This window comes from Selaginella moellendorffii, unplaced genomic scaffold (assembly GCF_000143415.4).
Source record: "Selaginella moellendorffii unplaced genomic scaffold, v1.0 SELMOscaffold_1, whole genome shotgun sequence".
Lineage (NCBI taxonomy): Eukaryota > Viridiplantae > Streptophyta > Lycopodiopsida > Selaginellales > Selaginellaceae > Selaginella > Selaginella moellendorffii.
Genome location: NW_003314262.1, coordinates 3,770,374 through 3,789,798, shown reverse-complemented (window position 1 = coordinate 3,789,798; position 19,425 = coordinate 3,770,374). Strand labels below are relative to the sequence as shown.

Genomic DNA, 19,425 nt, shown 5'->3' with positions numbered 1-19,425 from the left:
AATTGAGCATTGCAACCCAAGTCTTCCAATAGCAAGCCTAGACAAAATGGTTTAGTGCTTCACCGCTATCCATCCCACAACTCACTATTTGTAAGATTATCATTTCCAACACACATCAAGATAGGGACTCTTGATTGCATAATGTGAATATAAGCAATGAGTTAACACCTCATTGCAAATCATTTCTTCAAGAAGAGAAAATGATTTACGTGTTTGATCCTTCATCCTTGACGACTCTCTTTTCGGTCTCATCTTTGACTAAACTTTAAGCTTGCTTTCACACTGCCTTCAGTTTAATCCAAGAAAAGTTTATAAGAGAGCATGGCAATGACTACTTGAACCAACAGACTTATCCCTACAGTCTTGATTGATCCACTTGTAATCATGCCTAGGAAGGATCCACTAGTGCCGTGCTAAATAGCTATGGACCAGCCTATTTGCCACTCATAGCAAACCCAAGGAGTTTGCTTTCACCCATGGTACAAGGAACAACTCATAGAACCACCGATAGGCTAACATTAATCCTACCAACTCAAAGTGTAACATTGAGTTGCTAATGTGCCTCACTCACGAGCCCAAGCGCAAACTCGTGCTACTGGAACAACTCAATCCTTCCTATGAGCCCAAGAGCAAGCTCATATAATACGGTACAAAACGGTAACCAAAACCATACCCAAGGAACGATTGCGAAGTCATTGCACCCAAACGTGTACCCACTCGAATCATCGTTTTCATCTTTGCGTATGTAACGAGACTAGTTGCCCAATCTCATTGAATACTACTTGCTGAGACTCATCCTCTGATACCAAATGTAGCGCACGTGGTTTTTACCCTTTATCCTATGGTGATTTACCATAAGATAACACCACGAAGCGGAACCTAAACCCTCTTTGTGCCACGTGACAAATGCCATGTGTCACATGCCACGTGTCCAAAGGAACGTGGTGCAGAACCCGAGTTCCAGGGCCTTGGGCCACTGAACAAAGGAACGGTGCCAAACCCCCAAGCATGGAGCCAAGGAGTGACAGAACCGAACCATGGAGTAACTCCCGAGCATATAACCCAAGGAGCAAAGGGACATGAGCCCGGAGTGACTTGGAACAGTCCTAGAGCAACCAGCATCCCAATGCCAGGACCAATACGCAAAACGGAGCCAAACAAAGTCTAGTGCTATTTTAGCATACTGGTGGCCTAACGCGAGGATATGGGTACTCCACCAGCTAGCATGGTGTGGAGCTTGGGCTTAGACTCAAGCCGGACGCAGAACAAGGACAAGCATGCAAGCAGGAGCTAGACTATGCCTCAAGTTCGACAGGAAAAATGGAACATCAGATGGACAGGCTGTATTACACAGACCATTGCCGCTATCTGTGCCGAAGGCCATAAAAAATGCTGCTGAGATCTCAGGGATGAAACAAGAACACTTGAGGTAAAAGTTCCGTCGTTTTCTTTGCAATTGTAACCGGGTCTTTCCGAGCAGGGATGCTGGTTGAGTTTTGGGCTTCCATTCCATGCTAGCTGGTGGAGTACCCATGTCCTTGCGTTACTGAGAAAGCCAAACTTACGGAGGTGGAAGTTGGTGATGAACTTCTCTGCTCTCGTTCCAACAAGGAAGGATTTCTAGAAACTAGCTTTGATACAATTTGTGGCTTGTATTTTCTACCATTGCAAAATTGTCGGCTCTTACCAGTCCTTACAGGATTGGTGCAAACGGAGCCTTAGTGGATGATGAAAATCTGCTTTTGCTCGACAGTGGCGCACAATATACAGATGGAACAATGATATAACCAGGACTGTTCATTTTGGAGTACCTTTTCCAAGCGCGCAATAGCATCCCTCAGGCATGTCCTGCTGGTAAAGACAAGCCTTGGTATTCTTTGCTAACCTTAACGTGCCAGGGCTTGTCCGTGTAATGGGAGATACGCAAGTTTTAAAGGCACCCTCCGGATCATTTGTTGTCTTTTTAGCTGACTTGTTTGTATTTTAGGGGCACATATCGATTGATCAAGCAGTTTTCCCAGAGAATACTCCAGGCTTTGTTCTCCTCGTGGAGAATTGAACTTGACTATTGTCACGGTAGTGTTTTCTTGCCTACAGTGAATTAAGTACTCTCTTGCTGTGCAGTGGAAATGTAGGAACTGGCCATTGAGTTGGCGCCGCTCTCAATGTCCATGAAGGCCCTCATCAGTTTTCGATTTGGAAACATGACTGCATGATAATCAGCAACAAGCCTGTTTACTATGAAGATCACAGCTTTGGAATTTGAATAGAGGTGAGACAAGAAAGTTAATCAGAATAGCGCTCTTAACATTCTCTTTTTCATTGTGCAGAATTTACTTTATTTTCTTATTATTTCTTACTAAATGGACATAACATGTACGAGGTATCCATCTTTCACGGATGGCATTGGCCAGTAGCTTGTTTTACTGTTTGGATTGACAGGCTCCCATCTTCAATAAAAGATTACAATTTGTTGACAAGAAAAGAGGAGCAAAAGAATTTACCTGTATTTTGTGATAAGCCTGTGTATGAAAATCATTTGCTCTAACAGACTTAATGCACTTCCTGGGCATATTCTATCTCCATAGCCAAATGGAATAAATGTGCCAGTTTTAGCTGGAACCTAAAATAAAAGGTTTGGTTTAGTATAAACACGAAAAATACCATACTTCAAATCTGGATGGATTAAATTTTGCTGCATTAGGGTAAATGCTGTCATCTAAGTGGATTGGTGGTATATAGACATGAACCATCCAATCTTTGGGCAAGGTGTAACCTGTTAACACCAACAAAGTACACAAATAATTGGAATTAGCTTCAATCATATGTAATAAAACCTTTGTAGCTGATATCCTTAGTGAGTTTACGTGTCACCACCCCCACAACATTAGAAAGCCTCAGACTTTCATTGACAGCCTACAAAAGCACTCGAATTAAATCTAACATAAAATTGGAGTTTAGTCCACAACCCTTAGAGTAGCTGGCATCTGGCTTGTGTCTTCCCAAGTTAAGTTGTAATTGGTGGAGCTTTTACCAAGAAAGATTCTCCTTTGCTCCTCCTAGAAATCAAAATAGAATTTTAGAAAATCACAATAATAATAATAACAATAATAATAACCTCCACTTCCTTGAAAGCCTGTGGGTTCCCATTCAAGTGTTTCATCAGCCACACGAGAGCAAGGGCTGTGGTGTGGTGGCCTCCGAACAGCAGTGTCACGAGATTGTCTTCCACTTGTTGATTCGAGAGGAATCCAACCTTGTCATCTTTGTGCGTAATAAACTCGTCCAGCGCATCTTTGCGCTTTTCACCGTTGGCAGCTAGTTCGGCCCTTCTCTCGTTGATGAGCCCATCCAAGAATCTGTGGAGCCTTGCCCTGGCCTGCTCAATTACAACAATAGATCTAGAATTAGAAAAATAAAAAACCACGCAAAAACCTGTAACGCTTTGCGATAAGGTGAGAAGGGTAAGTCGATTGGAAACTGGAGCACCCCATTCTCTATCGTTTGGGCGTCTTTCATGAGATCAATCATCTCCGGAGTGGAGGGCAGGAGTTTCTTGCACACTAATCCAATCAACGTGCAGTAGCTGAACTGGCAAAAGTATAAAACCAGATCAAACGATCAAGCGACACAAAGATGTGATGAAAACCTTGAGAGTTTCTTCCATAACCGACACCGTCTTTTTCGACCCCCATGACTCGAGAGTATCCTGAGCCAAGATATCAATCATTTGGACGTGGCACTTGAGCGCCTCTGGAACCATCAGCCCTAGAAAGATTCTCCGGTAGAGCGCATGCTGACTCCCGATGACCTCGTTTATAGTTTCTGGCCCAAGCAATCGGGCAAACAGACCCGAGGGGCCACAGTCTGCGCAGCTGAGAAAGAACTTGGCCGACTCTACCGTTGTTGCAACGATGGTGGGAGATCCAAGCAAGTTACTCCAGAAAACTCCTCCAAATCTGTAGAATGATCACAGTTAGTTAAAGCAAGATCGAAGCGAAAGTCACAGAAGGACCGCTTGCATCGAGTGCTGAGAAAGCCCAGAGGGGATCCCCAAAAGAGAGAGAGAGATTCTCCGACAAGAGGCAAGCCATGGCTTCCCGGCGGGAGTTTGATCGTGGATGATTTGTAGAACTTTTGGGAGATTAGCCACAAAGAGAGTAGAAACATGAGAAAGTACAGAGCATTCCAGGACTGCAGGAAAAGCTCCATGTTGCGAGAAGGAACGAAGCACTCACTCCACAAGTTTGAGATTAGCCTCTCTAATATATCCTGCACAAACCAGACTTCAGTTGGCTTCTTTCGAACGGTTGTTGTGAAGTCTTATTTCTCTCTCTTCTTTTGAATGACAAATTTGAAGTATTATTCTGAGGACTCAGTTTGGTAAGCTGCTGCAAGACGGAGAAGTCATTTTCTTATAGAAGACATTTTAGCCACTGGCGAAAAAGACTCGGAAAAATCCACACGAAGTATCCTCTCGAGCTCCCATAAGAAATTTCAGGACAGAAATACTGAACAATTGTCACATTTAGAGAAATAATCCCATTAGGTCGGGGGATCACGTATGTGGATTAATACAAAAACTAAGCTACTTTACATAACACTTTTATGTCTTAACTAGGTCTAATCCTAAAGTAAAAGTGGACATGGTTGTCTCCTTCGATCAAATAAAGAATAGTGTTAAAGGGGTGCTACTGTTAATGGATTTCATCATCGATCACCCTGCCAAAACATAAGACTCAACTATTCTATCACTCCCCCAAATGATTGGGCCTTGCCTATTCCTTTAGGCTGCCAGAGTAGGTCCGAGGATAACATGATGTTTAGTTTTTCATCGAATTGTTTTCGTCCTTGGAATCGAGCTCCAGACCTGAGAGCTAGTTAAAAAAGCTCACTTTGTAGCTTGCAAATTCTCTCAGGGCTCCTCGCCTCGCGCGATGATTGCTGAGGTGTATTTGGATTTCCAATCACCCGGGCCGCCATTCGGTTCTCGCAGCTGCCGCGCACAGGGGCATTGGCGCCGGAATCAGACGCTTCTCTTCGATTTCCATGGCAATGTAGGAAATCTCACAGCATTGTGTTCGGGATCCAGGAATCCGGGGCCCGGGATCACGGCAGAGCCTTCGTCCGTCAGGATTGCGAGGAAGAATGCCAAAGACAAGGAATTTGTTCCTGATAAGAAGCTGGGCATCGTGATAACCATGCTCTGATGAAGTTGCATGGCTGTTTAATCTTGTAAGTGAACGTCTGTACTTTTCTCTTCTGAATTTTTATGTTTCAGCGTGGTGGCGATGTCCCTCATTCTCCAGTGGCTTATGCTTACGCGCTTGTCGAGATGGACAAGGCAACTCTTTTCACAGATGTGTCAAAGGTGACGCCAGACGTTGAGATGCATCTGGAAAACTCTTCTGTGACCGTCAAAGAGTACTCCGTGCTCCTATCAACTATTCAAAGGTGTGCTATCATTTTGATGTTAGGGAGTTGCTAACGCAATGTCCTTTTAGATTAGCTGAGTCGGGCTCAAAATTGTGGCTAGATCCAACCAAAACCAACATGGCCATTGTGAATGCATTTTCGGAAGGATGTACGAGCTTTTATGCCAAAGCGGATGTCGACGGGAAAAGTGGAACATCAGATGGACCGGCTGCATTACACAGACCATCGCCGCTATCTGTGCCGAAGGCCATAAAAATTGCTGCTGAGATCTCAGGGATGAAACAAGAACACTTGAGGTAAAAGTTCCGTCGTTTTCTTCGCAATTGTAACTGGGTCTTTTCCGAGCTAGGATGCTGCAGCGCTGGTCGAGTTTTGGGCTTGGCTCGAAGTAAAAATCGTTACTGAGAAAGCCAAACTTACGAAGGTGGAAGTTGGTGATGAACTTCTCCGCTTTCGTTCCAACAAGGAAGGATTTCTAGAAACTAGTTTTGATACAATTTGTGGTTTGTATTTTCTACCATTGCAAAATTGTCGACTCTTACCAGTCCTTACAGGATTGGGTGCAAATGGAGCCTTATTGGACGATGAAAATCTGCTTTTTCTCGACAGTGGCGCGCAATATACAGATGGAACAACGATATAACCAGGACTGTTCATTTTGGGGTGCCTACTGCTTACCGGAAAGAGTGCTTTACACGAGTTTACAGGTACGCTCCGGATCTTGTCTTGGCTTTTTAGCTGACTTGTTTGTATTTTAGGGGCACATATCGATTGATCAAGCAGTTTTCCCAGAGAATACTCCTGGCTTCGTACTCGACGTTCTGGCTCGTTCGTCCTTATGGAGAATTGGACTTGACTATCGTCACGGTATTTGCAGTGAATTAAGTACTCTCTTGACTGTGCAGTGGAAATGTAGGAACTGGTCATGGAGTTGGCGTTGCTCTCAATGTCCATGAAGGTCCTCAAAGCATCAGTTTTCGGTTCGGAAACATGACTGCCTTGTAACCGAGAATGATAATCAGCAATGAGCTGGTTACTATGAAGATCACAACTTTGGAATTCGAATAGAGGTGAGACAGAAAATTTTCTCTTAACACTCTCTTTTTTCAATCTTTGTGCAGAATTTACTTCATGTTTGCGAGGTGGAGACACCAAACTGCTTTGGAAGAGTTTCCTATCTAGGATTTGAATGCCTGTCGTTCGTTCCAATCCAGGTAATGCGACTCACATTCATCCAATTCCTCACTCATCTGTTCCTCTTCCAGACAAAACTCATGGCCCTTCATCTCTTGTCCGACGAGGATATCTCTTGGGTGAACAAGTATCACGCTGCAGTCTGGGACAAGGTAAGCTTCCATAAGAAATTACCAGTGAAACCACTCTTTCACTCATCAGGTATCTCCGCTTGTGAATGAGAGCGCTCGCGAGTGGCTAAAGCGAAATACTCTTCCTATCAAAAGAGCGTGAAAGGTAAGCAATGTGAATCCTATTGTCTCATGGTGAACAGTAACTATTGTCACTCAATGTGAATCCTATTGACTTATGGAGATCACACAATGAACTTATCCTATTGTCTCAAGATGTTAGCTATTAGCTATTGATGTTATTCTGGAGTATATCCTATTGTCTCAAGGTGAGCTATGGATTCCACGGCGATGACGCTCGACAAGACCACGGCGCTCCACTCCGGGGTTCCAGCGACACCACATTTTCCGCCGCTCGAGCCCCCATGGCCAGATCTGGCTGGCTCTTGCAAGCGCCCAGCAGCGTCCTCCAATCCAGCCGCGATGGAAGAAAGGGCATGGAATCCATGAGATCTTGTGCGTCGCGGAGCTGCCCGGCGCGGCTGAGCGAATCGACAAGGCAGCTGTAGTGTTCTTTGACCGGATCGAGCGATGGAGAGGAAGAATCCCCTGGCCGAAGCGAGCATGACGCTAGCGAGCGTGGATCCATCGGGCTTGACACCTTCTACGAGCATCGCGTGGAAGAGATGGATCGCCAGCTTGCGCCGCTCCACCGGCCCCGCAAGAGCGAAGGATTCGATCATATGGAAGAGCGATCGCCCAGCATCTACGGGAAGAGATCCATGGAGGCGAGCAGCATCGAGCACGCGATGGCGTCCCACTGGGGCATCCGATCGAAGAGCTTCTTCACGTCGTGGATGCGCTGGCTCTGCGCGTAGCCCACGATCATGGCGGTCCAGGCGACGAGATCGCGGCAGGGGATGGAATCAAACATCCTCGATCCTGCCCAGCGAGGCACGTCCACGCCATGGTGCTGTGCATCTCCAGCCAGATCTTGGCCGACTCCATAGCCCCGCTCTGCACGATCGATTGGATCATCTCAAACCAGGATACCGCGTCCCTGCGAGGGATCCTCTCGAAGACCCAGGTGGAATCCTCGACGCTGGCACCGCACGACTGGAGCAAGAGATTCCAGGAGACGGTGTCTCGATCCGGCATGGAGGAGAACAAGCTCCAAACTCTCTGGGGATCCCCAGCCTGGGCATATGCTTGGAGCATCACGTTGGTGGAGACGAGCGACCATTTCGGGCATCGATCGAAGAAGCAGTGCTCCGCGTCCACGATGGTGTTGCAGTAGAAAATCAAGGTGGTCCATGACACGGCATTCCTCTCGGGCATGGCTGCAAACACAGCCTTAGCTTCTTCACGATGCCCTTCTTGGGCAGTGGCTACAAGCATAGATGTCCATGCCACCACATCTCTTTCGGGCATTTTGACAAAGATATCTTTTGCGTCTAGAAGCTTCTGGTTTGCGGTGTATCCATGGAACATGATATTCCAGAAAACAAAGTTTCGATCAAAGCCAACATCACCTTTGTCTCATCCAGATGCCCGTTCTGGGCATACGCTGCTACCATCGCCGAGAAGCTCACTAGATTTCCCCCCGGCATTCGATCAAACACCATCTTTGCGAAAATGACAAGCCCATTTTCCAAGTAGGCCTGAAGGATCGCTGTCCACGAAACAACGTTCTTCTCGCTCATCTCCTCGAACATTTTCCTCGCGGAGGCAAGATCACCCACTTGGGCATATCCCGTGATCATCGTCGTGCACGAGGCAATGCCGCGATCTGGCGCTGCGAAGAACAATCGCTCGGCCTCGCCCAAATCTCCATCCTGAACGCTGGCACCGATCATTAGATTCCAAGAGACTAGGCTCCTCTCGGGCATCTTGTGGAAGACCAAGCGCCCCTCTTGGCCATGCCCGTGCTGCACAAATCCCGTCGCCAGAATCGTCCAACACACCACATTCCTGGCGCTCATCCGATCGAAGCACTCCTTGGAGCGCTCCACCTGGCCGCTGCGATTGTAGACCTGGAGCAAAGCATTCCAGGAACTGATCGATGGTCTCGCGATCCCCTGGAACACCGCCCTCGCCTCCTCGATCCGCCCATAGCGGCCATAAACCAGCGCATTGGCGAGGAACCTGTTGTGCCTGTGGAACTCGCTCGCCCCAATCCATGCCTGGATCTATCTGGCGCGCCGGAAATCCCTCGAATTCCCACACTGGAGAAGGCAGTCGATCACCGCCTGGAGCTGCGGCCAGAGATCTTGAGCGCGGCGGCACGAGCAGCAAATTCTCGACAATAAAACTCCAAGAGCCCTAACGGTTGTTTCAAGTAAGAATATCCCAGGAATAATCATCTCAAGAACCCTAAAACGAATATCCCGGCGAATACTCCAATCCAAGCGGAAGGAAACAAGCAGCAGCAGCAGCAGCAGCAGCAGCAACAAAACATAGAATCCTTGTTAATCACCATCTTTTTTGGGGAGCTCTTGCTGCCGTGATAACAGCTTATACACGGAGACCTGTGAATCGCAAAGCTCAAGAAAATTTTCTAGAAGGACCATGGCAAACTTACCGAGGTAGACATTTTCATGACCTTTCTTATCGCCATTGTGGCATAGGCCGACGTTGGGAGAGTGAATTGCAGCTGCAATGCCAGAAGGCTGGGGCCTTGAGTGGAGTTCGCATCTTCTTCTGGAACGCTAGTGCTAGGATCGTGGAGCAAATCCATGTCCGTTTTCGTCAGAGGATTCCGAGAGTCGCTGTACGAGGATAATCTCCTGGAACCGAAAGATGTGAGTTTTGCGACATTGAAGCAGCCGGACAAATTACCACTCGAAGTCGATAGGCTTCACGAGTAAGTTTAGATATGCTCCTGTCAAATACTCCACCGAGAACTCTCTACAAAAATTATCAAAAACGAAGTAAATCAATGTTGGACCAAAACACGTACTTTACGTTGTGTGTACAAGACTTCAAATCTATTGATTCCTGGGAAAAAAGAGCGATTGTTTGTACATCAAAACGTTGGAAAGGAACTAACCATTTTCATGATTTTGTGGTAGACATTGGCCACATCGTTTGATGGAGGTGGACCTGCAAAAAAAGTAGATCAATCTCCTGTAGCAAAAAACGAAACTCACAAGCATGCTCACTCGCAAGACCACGTCGGTTATCACATACTTTTTTGAGGCGATATCTTCCGCTGGGACATGCTAAAATGGTGTTAAAGCGGTAAGATTACCATGTCTGGTTACCTTTACTTTCTTCCGAGATGGGCGAGCAAGTTCCATGCAAGCGTCATCCTCTAGGACGTCCGTGTCGACGAGATCCTCAAGATCCACATCATCCCTCCCGGCTTCTTTAGAAATCTCATCCTCTTGACAGTAGACGAGATCACCTTCCACAACAGCATCCACCCCTGTAAACACTACGTCTTTGACACCGTTTGAGAATGATGGATTACCATATTTTTGTATCCTCGCACTTGCAGCGCTGTTCCACAGATAGCTTTGGTAGCTGTGGACGTACCTGTGGAACAAGCATAAGAAACATCACACAACAAGTAGAAAGCTCTTGCAAAACTTACATCATCCGCATTGGCCTGGGAATATTTTGGATGGCCTGTAAGTAGTTTGCAGGATCCTTTTTCAAGCTAAGAAGCTGCGCCAACAAAGAACGAAACATGGTTCAGGCCCGTCATAATCTTGGCATCTTACAATGGCTCTTTCGGCAATCATATGGTGCGGCATGAGCTTTAAGGCCTCGGCAGGACCGGCAGTCTTGAAGATCTTACGAGATTCCTCAGCTGCTTGCTGCTGTGTAAACCGCGTTAAGGCACCAAAAGTTTTCGTTAAAGCATTTAAAACTAGAAGATAAAAAAAGGATATCTCCTTCTCTCTCTTGGAGTATCAGATCGACTGCGGTTTTCCAGTCACCTTGGCGCCTATAGCATGCGTCGGCACACCACAGCTTCCAAAACGCTGCAAAAATGTAAAGGTAGTACGTACTCTGGATCAAAGTCATCACATACCTGCAAGCCATAGTAGTTGATAAAACCAGAGTTCCCCATGCCCTCAGCTGCTTCCTTGATCGCATTCTCGGACTCCGCAACGACATCACTGCAAGCAGTCCATTAGAGAATGCTTTCAATCGGCTAGAAATCACCGCAAAATCACGCTGAAGCGATTTCCAGAAAGCTCTCCAAGAGCTAAGCCCTTCTCAACGTAGCTAAGAAAATTTAAAGAAAAGAAAAAATGAAATTGGAAAGAATGGTAGAGAGAATAAACACCTAAAGTTTCCTAGCTTGATACCAAACAAGGATTTGTTAAGTGCTGCGAGTTGTGTTGCTGTAAACAGTGGGCTGGAACAAAAGATAGCATTTTGTTTTTCTCCAAACTCTAATGGGTGGATCTTACCCGCTGTGTCGTCACTGCACGCTTATCTTTCGTCCCCGCAAAACCCATGTTCTTTGCCTGGTAAGATCCTTTAGGAAAACTAACAGTTATGCTCAGGTTACCTTTACGCCAATCTTCTGAGCTACAATCATCAAAGCCGACTGCGTAGTCTTGTTCTCTTTGTATAGGTAAAACCTTACAAGGAAAAGAAACCGGAGCTTGAGAAAAGAAACCAGGGAAAACAAAAAAAACTTGCTGGCAAAACTTGTGTCTATCAGCTGGCCAGTAGTTTCCTGCGCGACGATCAAACTTGTCACTGTCTTGTCTCTGTCGCTTCGATTCATGGCCTCGCTTTCCTTTCCAGCTTCGATTCCTTTTGCCAGCTCGATCGTCAGAAACTGAGCCGCCACCGTATCTCACGCGAATGCGATTGTCCGCCACAGTATCAGTTATAAGCATCGGCATTCTCTCCCGAAAGAACGCGTGAACTTTCTGCAACACGAAGAACTTACTTTCATAGACAACAAGAAAGACAAGCAGCAAAGATACCGTGCGGCTGCCTTTATCCTCGTTTGGCGTGAGAGTTTCCACCAGTGAGTTTCCATCATCGGACTTTTCCTGAGAAATCTTGTCAAGGAGCCGCTTGACAATACGAGCATTCTCCTTGCCGGCGAGTTCCTTGAAAGCATCGAGCTGAGCCTCGTATGAAGCCACGGAAAACTCCGCGGCAGCGGCATCACTCCGGGTTTCATCCTGAAAGACGAAAGAGAAAAACGAAGCTAAACAGCCATGATCAAGAATGGAAACGTCAAAGGACCTCTGGTGGCGCTGTTAAGCTCGTCAATTGCACCACATTGCCATCGAGATCCACCTTGTTAACGATGAAGTCGGAGTACCTGAAAGAACGGAATGAAAGAATGCAACCATGGTTGGAGAGAGCGCGGCATTGTCCATACCTTTGCTTGAGAACAGCTCTAAAACCGGGGAAGGAATTCGCGAAGCACAAAATCCCAACATCCTTCTCCATCGCACGACATAACTAAAACCCTTAAATTGTTCGAATCCTCTTCTTTTCCAGAAGTATTTTGGTACTCAAAGATCTGCCACCTTATAAACGAAAATCTGTAAGTTCCATAAAGGTAGATGACACAGATTTCTTTTAGGTCAATGTTTTTCATATAGTAGCCAGCTAGCGGATGTTTGCATGTCCAGCTGTGGACCACGCCCATCGCTGCGATCGCCAAAAACATCGTCAATCCCTTCAGCGATTGTCATTCTAGCCACTATAAACCACCACCGAAATCGCCCAATTTACTCTCCTCCCATTCTCTCACCACTTCCATTATCAATCTCGAGCTCCATACATGCTGATCAGGGCTGTTCCGATGCAAACATCTGTTCCCAGGCCGGACGCAGCGATCTCGGAGTGGATGGCTTCGCCCAGTCTCAGTTCGTCGGGTACTCCACAAGCATAGAGAGCAGTGATGAAGATCGCTCGATCTGCGGTATCGCCACCGTCGAGATCCATAACTTAGAGCAACCAGAGAGCGGTCTTTGCAAGGCCGCAGTGGAGGTTCGCAGCGATGGCGATGTTCCAGGACACCAAACTTCGCTCCGGCATTAGCTGGAACAAAGCATTTGCGGCGGCGAGATCTCCGTTCCGAGCAAACGCTGATAGAAGACTGTTCCACGCGATGGCGTCTGGACTGCTGATCCGATCAAACACCGCGATGGCTTTCTCGACGCTCCCCAGTCTGTCATACATTTTGATCAGAGCAGTCTGGATCTGGAGATCGAAATGGAAACCATGCTGCGAGATTTTGGAGTGAAGGAGCTTACATTCCTCAGAAGATCGTGATGGATCCATCTCGCTGCTATCAAATGCGTCGAGAAGAGCCACGAAAGTCAGCCTGTTTGGATAGATTCCCTGTCGCTCCATCGCGTTCAAAAGCCTGAGCATCCGATCGATGTCGCCGGCCCGAGCAAAAGCGGCGATGATCACATTCCAGGAGACCTGATCACGCTTGGGCATTTTCTGGAACAAAATCTCGGCTCGTTGCAAATGCCCGGCTTTGATTAAAATGCTGTGATTAAAATGTTCCACAAGAAGACATTCCGCCTGGAAATCCTGGAGAAGGCAGCGTATGCCTCATCCGTGCTACCGCAGCCCCCATGCACCTGGACGAGGAGATTCCCAAGAAATGTGTCTTGGTCTTGCCCGGTGTCGCGCAGAAATCCATGGAGCTTCCTGCCAGAGGAGATTCTTGGCGCTGTCCACTAGAAGAAGAAGAGGAAGAGTCCGCCAAGCCTCGTAATAGCATAGAAGAGAGCATTGTGCTCCATTGCGAAAAACTGGAAAAGGAAGTGACAATACAAAAAGTAAAATTTCATATGATCTCTTGTAGCCAAAGAACACGAACTAGTAACTCGTGTTGAGCCGCTCCATGCTGACGTCCCAAGATCTTCTTTTACTCGCTTCTGTTGAACCACAACGACATTATCACTTCTCTTCTCCAAATCACAAACTAATCTCGATGCTGCGGTGCAGCCATGCTGCGTCTCAAATATCTTCCATCCGGATTGGAGTCGAGTTGCTTGACAACTCCGAGACCAAGATGATAGAATGTGGATGCTGCCTCAAATAGCCATCACCATCCGGATTGGAGTTGAGCATTCTGACTTCGAAAGCTGGATGATGTAGATCACACGTTGGACGTCGGACGCCCCGAAAACTCTCAAGTGTCGCCTCAAACATTGACTCGCTTCAAGGGTTTCTCCCTTTTAAAGCGGTGCACCCGACTCCGAGAGCCTTGGCAGGACAACCTATTGCACAAGTGGTGGAAGGCAAGGTTTGGCCACTCTTCTTTTATCTGCCCGCGATTGATTGCTCGGAAGTTGAAGTAGCTTCTCCTCCGCATTTGAAAGAAGATCTCGAAGAGACGCCACCCTGGGGCGGGTTTCCAGAAGAAGAGTCGGAGCTGCAGCTTTGTGATGAAGACCATGCTCTTTTGGAAGAAGAAGTTGCAAGCTTCTTCGAAGCTGCTCGTCGTTTTCTCAGCTGCTCGCCTTCCAAGGAAGCAACTTCCACTCGCTGTAGAGGCACAACCTCGTTGCTGTTCCTGTTGGAGCTCTTAGTTTAAACCGTTTGACCTTCATTTTGTGAGCCGTAGATCGCCTGATCCATGAGCAGCAACTCCTGAGTGCTTGTCTTTCCATGTCGCTGCACACCAAAGTAACCACCGTAGTAATCTCTCTGTGCATCAGGTGTTGGACGTCGAGAGGAACCAGTTGAAGCTTCCACAAGCTTGTGTAAGTGTAACTGCAGCTGTGGTAGACCAATCGCGAAGCACTTTAAGCACAGAGCTAGCTCAACTCCATCCCTGAAAGCAGGAACCAAGGTAAGAAAAGGAAAAGAAAAAGCGAGACTTATCAGTGATGGTTTGCAGCCACCGTCGTGTTTGACTTCATCAACATCGCCCTGGAAAAACACGAGGCTGCTTTTCTATGTTCCAGGTTGTTGAGAAGTCCCAGTTTTAGAGCACTTCTTCATTCTCGGTGAACCAGCTAAATCCACGAACCATCTGGCGGTCACCACCTGAAGCTGGCTCTTCCAAGCCACAAGACTTTCTATATGGTGTTGACGATCGCAGTGAAAATTTCATCGCCACGAAACTTACCTTGCAGCTGATACTGCGATCGGGATTGCACGCTTATTCTTTGAAAGCTGGATGTCCCTGAGCATCAAACTGCGTGGGTGAACTCCGGTACCATCTATCTTATCCTTGTCCAGTATTGGCAAGCTTTCCACAGCCTAGAGCCTTCCTCAAGCCCTGTCCAACTCCGGATAACCAGACTTGGAGTGGCAAGTCTAAAGTCTCCAGATAAACATCCTCCGTGCCTCTGGCACCATTGAAGTGCCCTGCTTTCACTTATCACTTCTCTCCTCCAGAGCTGCTGCTCTAAACTCAAATCAACCTGTCCGTCGCATTTCACGTCCGTTGTAGCTCTGGTTTTCCTCTGCTCCATGAGAAGATAAAGTGATTTATCTCCTACCCCTTGAAATCAATCGTTCCCGAGCTACAAGTTGTCGATTATGACAAGCTGACAAGCTGAGAGGCGATAGAGTAACCACCGTAGAATGGATGCTGCATCTAGAAAAGCGCTCATTTGTTGAACCACAGAGCTAGCACACTTTCTCCTTCAAGCATTCGCAAGCGTCAGAGACCAGGTATGTCGATCACCCAAAGATGATCGTCCTTTCCCATGGCCAGCAGCTGCCGCTGCCAGTAAGCCTTGGACAGCACGCGCAGGAAGAGCAGCATGAGCAGCGCCACGCTCAGCATGTCAAGAAGAAGCAAGGCGCTCAGGAGATGATGCTCCAGACCCGTGCCCGTGGCGAGCTGGATGCCGCCTCAAGAGTCTTGACGAACCAGCAGGCGCCACAAAAAATACCCAAGCCAGGCAAATGCTGCAACGCATCTTGCTACATGCCCACCAATTCTGCCCTTGACGCTCTTCCTTGCAGGCCGCCATTGTGTATACGAATTCAAGACCAGTGGAGAAGAATGTCATGCCATCCCGTTAAAACAATGCGGCGACGAGGCAAAGCAAGAGCCCTGAAGAAGTGCCCGTGCGGGGCAAATGCTCCAACGTTTCCTGAAATTCCAAGAGCTTTCTCCTTTTCGTAAGGCATGAGCACACAAACATAGACGGATGTCCCTTCTTTTTCCCATGATACATCCAGGCAATGACAGCCCTTCTCACGGATGACCACCACCGGAGCTTGTCCCACGCCCGATCACCACACTTTCACTGCGGCTGCCATGGCTTGCGGAGCTTCTGGCCTCTAGAGATCCCGGCGAGAGGGATTTGCACTCCAAGCTTGGCTGTGACTCTTCCTCGCTGGAACTCTGGTTGAGATGCGGGTCCACGGCTACATCGGGAATGACGACGAGATTTCGCTTGGAATCCCCGTAGCCACCAAGAATCTCCTGGCCTTCTTGGCTGGCTATAGTCGACAAGGAGAGGAGGTGATCGAGGCCAGCCCGATGATCCAAAGCGAGGAACCCAAGTATTGCTGCTGGCTTGCGCGGCATCGCAGACCTGGATTTTATGGATTTCTGGAAACCATCAGTCGTTTAGCTCAACAAGGACTTTCTTCAAAGTTTAAAAGATCATAACATAGGACAACATAGATTGAAATCTAGAGTTCACAAGCAAATGCTGCTAATGCTTATGAAATTATCACTTGTTCGGAGTTGCTCAAAGCATCACTGGTAAAAAAACACAAGCACAGTAAGTGAAAATATCGCTTTTGGGTAGACAGATACCTGAAGAGGAGGAAGGAGCCCTGCGACACTCGTTCAGCATGTCAACATAGAACTGGCAACGACCAATGTCGCTACCATTGCTGCTGATGCACTGGAAAAAAAAAAAGAAAGAAAAGAAAAGTGATGAAAAGCCAAAAAGAAAAAAATAATGCAAGAAAAGAGGGTCTAGTCTCACTTACGTCCTGAAAAGCCTTCATCTGGTTGCTGCAGGCATCAGCGGAAACAGTAGCAAGCGCCGGCGATGCCGGCGATGCCGCAGATTCAGCAACCTCATGCTGCACAGTGCGGGGTCCCATAACCCCGTCAACAGCGCGGTGCGCGATGGCACTGCCGGTTCCAAACGCCATACCTACGTTCACCATCTCAATCAGTTCTTTGATCTTAGAAGAAAAAAAACGAGAGTTCACCATCTCCTTAGATCTTAGAGAGAAAAAAAAGGAGAGAGAGAGAGAACCATCTCCTTAGATCTTAGAGGAGAGAGAGAGAGAGAGAAGAAAAAAACGGAGTCTTTTTCTTTTTTCTAAAGGTAATGGTGACCTATTTTTCAGAGAGATTTTTCTTACCCTGGGCGATGGTACCGGCCAAACCACCCATCATCCCGCCGCCTCCAGCCTGAAGTGGAGCCGGGGGAGGCGCTGGCGCGTGATGAACTGCAGAACAATCAAACCGTAAATGCCGATGAAAAGGAATGAATCTCGAGCACGCGCTTACCGGGCTGGGGGGGCGGAGCGGCCCTCCTGGCTGGGGCGCGAGGAGCTGGTCGAGCTGCAAGACCAGAAAAAAGAAAACGCTTAGAACTGGGAACTGGAATCGCACTGCGCGGCGCATACCACCGCCACGGCTGCGCGGCATCCTTGCGAAGAAGATCGAAAGGCGGCGATAGGCAGAAGAGAGAAAGAAAGGGCACAGTGTGGGAAACCCTCGGGCGCGGGGTGCCCTATATTTTAGCGCATTGCCCGCTGGGAAGGAATATGCTAGCTGGATAATTTTGGCAAATGGAATTATTCCTTTGGCGCCGCATATGATCGAACCCAAGACCACATTATTCTTCTCAGTAACATCACCTTCGCGACACTTTGAACACCACCATTAAAGGCTTTTGATCTAATTGGCACTCTGTTGTCAACTCTGGAGCTTCCATACAACTCTGAAGCGGTTCATCCAAATTATCTCGACCTGTTTCAACTGCCTTTGATTCATCATCTCCCAAGGTGTTAGTCTCAAAACCAAGCTATTCTTCAGCCAATCTCTTTCAGAACCAAGGACGGGCAATCTCTTTGAAACCAAGATAAGTCTTGCTTTCTTTCAGGGAATTTCATGCACCATTTTCCATAAACCAAGCTTTTAACTATCAAGGTTTGCTTTCTCTCAAGCACCATTTTCCATTGTGAATACCAGAAACGCTGAGATTGAGCATGTGATCGACAATGATCTTTCTCGGTATACCCGGAGAATGGTAGTTTTTTTTAAGGTTCTGGCGGCCAGGCTATGTTCCGGAGAATTCTTTTAGTAACTGCTGGCCCATTTCCTTACGTCGTGTTGTGTAGCTATCACGAGGTTTTACGTAACGAGCGCTGACTTAAAAGTTGCCGTTGATCTTACGTAACTTGAGCCATACGTTCAATGACAGCTGTCCTGCTTGAAACTACTCAGTAAGTTCGTGGTCGAGTTCTTAAGCCATCTTACCCTGATCTTGAAGCTCATTGTTCAGGAAAATCCTGAAGATCATGAATAGGAAAATGCTTTCTCTTGCTCTCTTGTTCTTTCAGGTGCTCAGCCTTGCATGCCAGTTAGTGTGGTCCCAAAGCTGTGAACAAATGAGGATCATGGTACCGGCCTACTTCGATCCTTCTTCAAATTCCCAGGCATGGTCTTCTCTCAATTCTGCTGCCACCACGCTACCAAACCGGATCGTAGCAATCGCAAATCCGTCCAATGGTCCAGGCTCTGCAGCTCAATCAAGCTACCAGAATGTTATTACGGCCCTCCAGCGCCAAACAGGCCTGGTTATCGGCTATGTCTCGACTAATTACAGCAACAGAGCTTCCAATTTGGTCCAAGACGACGTCGATACGTGGTACCGCTTCTATCCAACTATCAATGGAATTTTCTTCGACGAAGTTGCCAACACAGACGGGAAGCAGCCTTACTATCAAAGCCTCTACAACTACGTGAAGTCCAAGAATTCGAGCTCTCTAGTGGTTAATAATCCCGGAGCTCCAACCCTGGAGACATACCTCTTCTATAATGGTTCTCGGGTAGCCGATGTGATTTGTATTTTTGAGAGCGGTGTTGGTGGGCTGTCTATGACTCAGAGTTCCTGGACGAGCAATTATTCGAGGTATAACTTTTATGCCCTGTTCTACAATGTCACGGATGTGAATGTGTCAAGCTTTGACTATGGAGATGTTATTGATCGTGCTTACCAGCAGAATGTGGGCTGGGTTTATGTGACCAATGATAGTCTTCCAAATCCGTGGGACACCATAGCCAGCTACTTCTCTGGAGAGGTGGACTATATTAAAAATGATAATCAGTGCTAAGTAACAGAATTACTCACATAAATAATAACAATCAATCTGATGGTCGCCTTTGGAGGAGTTTGCCCCATGGCCAGCTTCTAGCTATGGAAGTAGAGAATATCTTGCTATTGTTTCATCACTTCTCTAGCGGATCTGGGCGAGGTACGTGTGCCAGGAATCGTTTACGATGAACTCGTTCATCTTGCCATTGATCTCGATCCAGCTCCTGCTGCCGGGCTTCTTTATTCCCCGGTCACGCTTATATCAACTTGTGGACCTTGGCGGCCATGTTCCACTTCCCAGCGTCGCTGTAAGGTCCACGAAGCCGCCATGGCTGCAAGCGTAGAGGACGTGCGTGAAGGTGACGCTGTCGGGCTTGTAGCCGTCCTGTTCGATGCTCCATGCCAAAGTGGCCGTTTCTAGCGTAGGC

The 19,425-nt window shown here is 47.4% G+C and overlaps 3 protein-coding genes and 2 pseudogenes across 3 annotated transcripts; 2 read left to right on the top strand and 3 right to left on the bottom strand.

Annotated features, from left to right (window-relative positions):
* Nucleotides 1-2,315: 2,315 nt before the first annotated feature.
* LOC9630686 (abscisic acid 8'-hydroxylase 2) lies at nt 2,316-4,263 on the bottom strand. Its single transcript, XM_002961562.2, has 9 exons — nt 4,016-4,263; nt 3,650-3,959; nt 3,436-3,591; nt 3,119-3,379; nt 2,970-3,059; nt 2,838-2,916; nt 2,670-2,776; nt 2,505-2,623; nt 2,316-2,450 (listed from the first exon to the last, which is right to left on the bottom strand). The coding sequence occupies exons 1-9, from the start codon at nt 4,210-4,212 to the stop codon at nt 2,360-2,362; spliced, it is 1,410 nt and encodes a 469-aa protein (XP_002961608.1). The 5' UTR covers nt 4,213-4,263; the 3' UTR covers nt 2,316-2,359.
* A 674-nt stretch (nt 4,264-4,937) lies between these two features.
* On the top strand, nt 4,938-7,015 carry LOC9657914 (annotated as a pseudogene).
* A 1,179-nt stretch (nt 7,016-8,194) lies between these two features.
* On the bottom strand, nt 8,195-12,194 carry LOC9657913 (annotated as a pseudogene).
* Nucleotides 12,195-16,280: 4,086 nt separating this feature from the next.
* Nucleotides 16,281-17,436, bottom strand: LOC9630685 (uncharacterized protein C6C3.02c). The gene is made up of 6 exons (XM_024684690.1): nt 17,304-17,436; nt 17,185-17,238; nt 17,037-17,123; nt 16,653-16,822; nt 16,474-16,564; nt 16,281-16,416 (listed from the first exon to the last, which is right to left on the bottom strand). Exons 1-6 carry the CDS (start codon nt 17,323-17,325, stop codon nt 16,406-16,408), a joined length of 435 nt encoding a protein of 144 aa, XP_024540458.1. The 5' UTR covers nt 17,326-17,436; the 3' UTR covers nt 16,281-16,405.
* Nucleotides 17,437-18,299: 863 nt separating this feature from the next.
* Nucleotides 18,300-19,016, top strand: LOC9630684 (spherulin-4). The gene has a single exon (XM_002962066.2). The coding sequence runs from the start codon at nt 18,300-18,302 to the stop codon at nt 19,014-19,016; it is 717 nt and encodes a 238-aa protein (XP_002962112.2).
* Nucleotides 19,017-19,425: the final 409 nt, after the last annotated feature.

Bases quoted from the DNA above. Each gene is read 5' to 3' on its own strand.
- LOC9630686 (XM_002961562.2), bottom strand. From the start codon at position 4,212: ATGGAGCTTTTCCTGCAGTCCTGGAATGCTCTGTACTTTCTCATGTTT. The intron at 3,060-3,118 runs GTTATTATTATT...TTTGATTTCTAG, and splicing joins AGGCTTTCAAGGAAGTGGAG to GAGGAGCAAAGGAGAATCTT. The intron at 2,777-2,837 runs GTTTTATTACAT...TGGTGTTAACAG, and splicing joins TAAGGATATCAGCTACAAAG to GTTACACCTTGCCCAAAGAT.
- LOC9630685 (XM_024684690.1), bottom strand. From the start codon at position 17,325: ATGCCGCGCAGCCGTGGCGGTG. The intron at 17,124-17,184 runs GTAAGCGCGTGC...ATTGTTCTGCAG, and splicing joins CGCTCCGCCCCCCCAGCCCG to TTCATCACGCGCCAGCGCCT. The intron at 16,823-17,036 runs GTAAGAAAAATC...TGGTGAACGTAG, and splicing joins GGCCGGTACCATCGCCCAGG to GTATGGCGTTTGGAACCGGC.
- LOC9630684 (XM_002962066.2), top strand. From the start codon at position 18,300: ATGGTACCGGCCTACTTCGATCCTTCTTCAAATTCCCAGGCATGGTCT.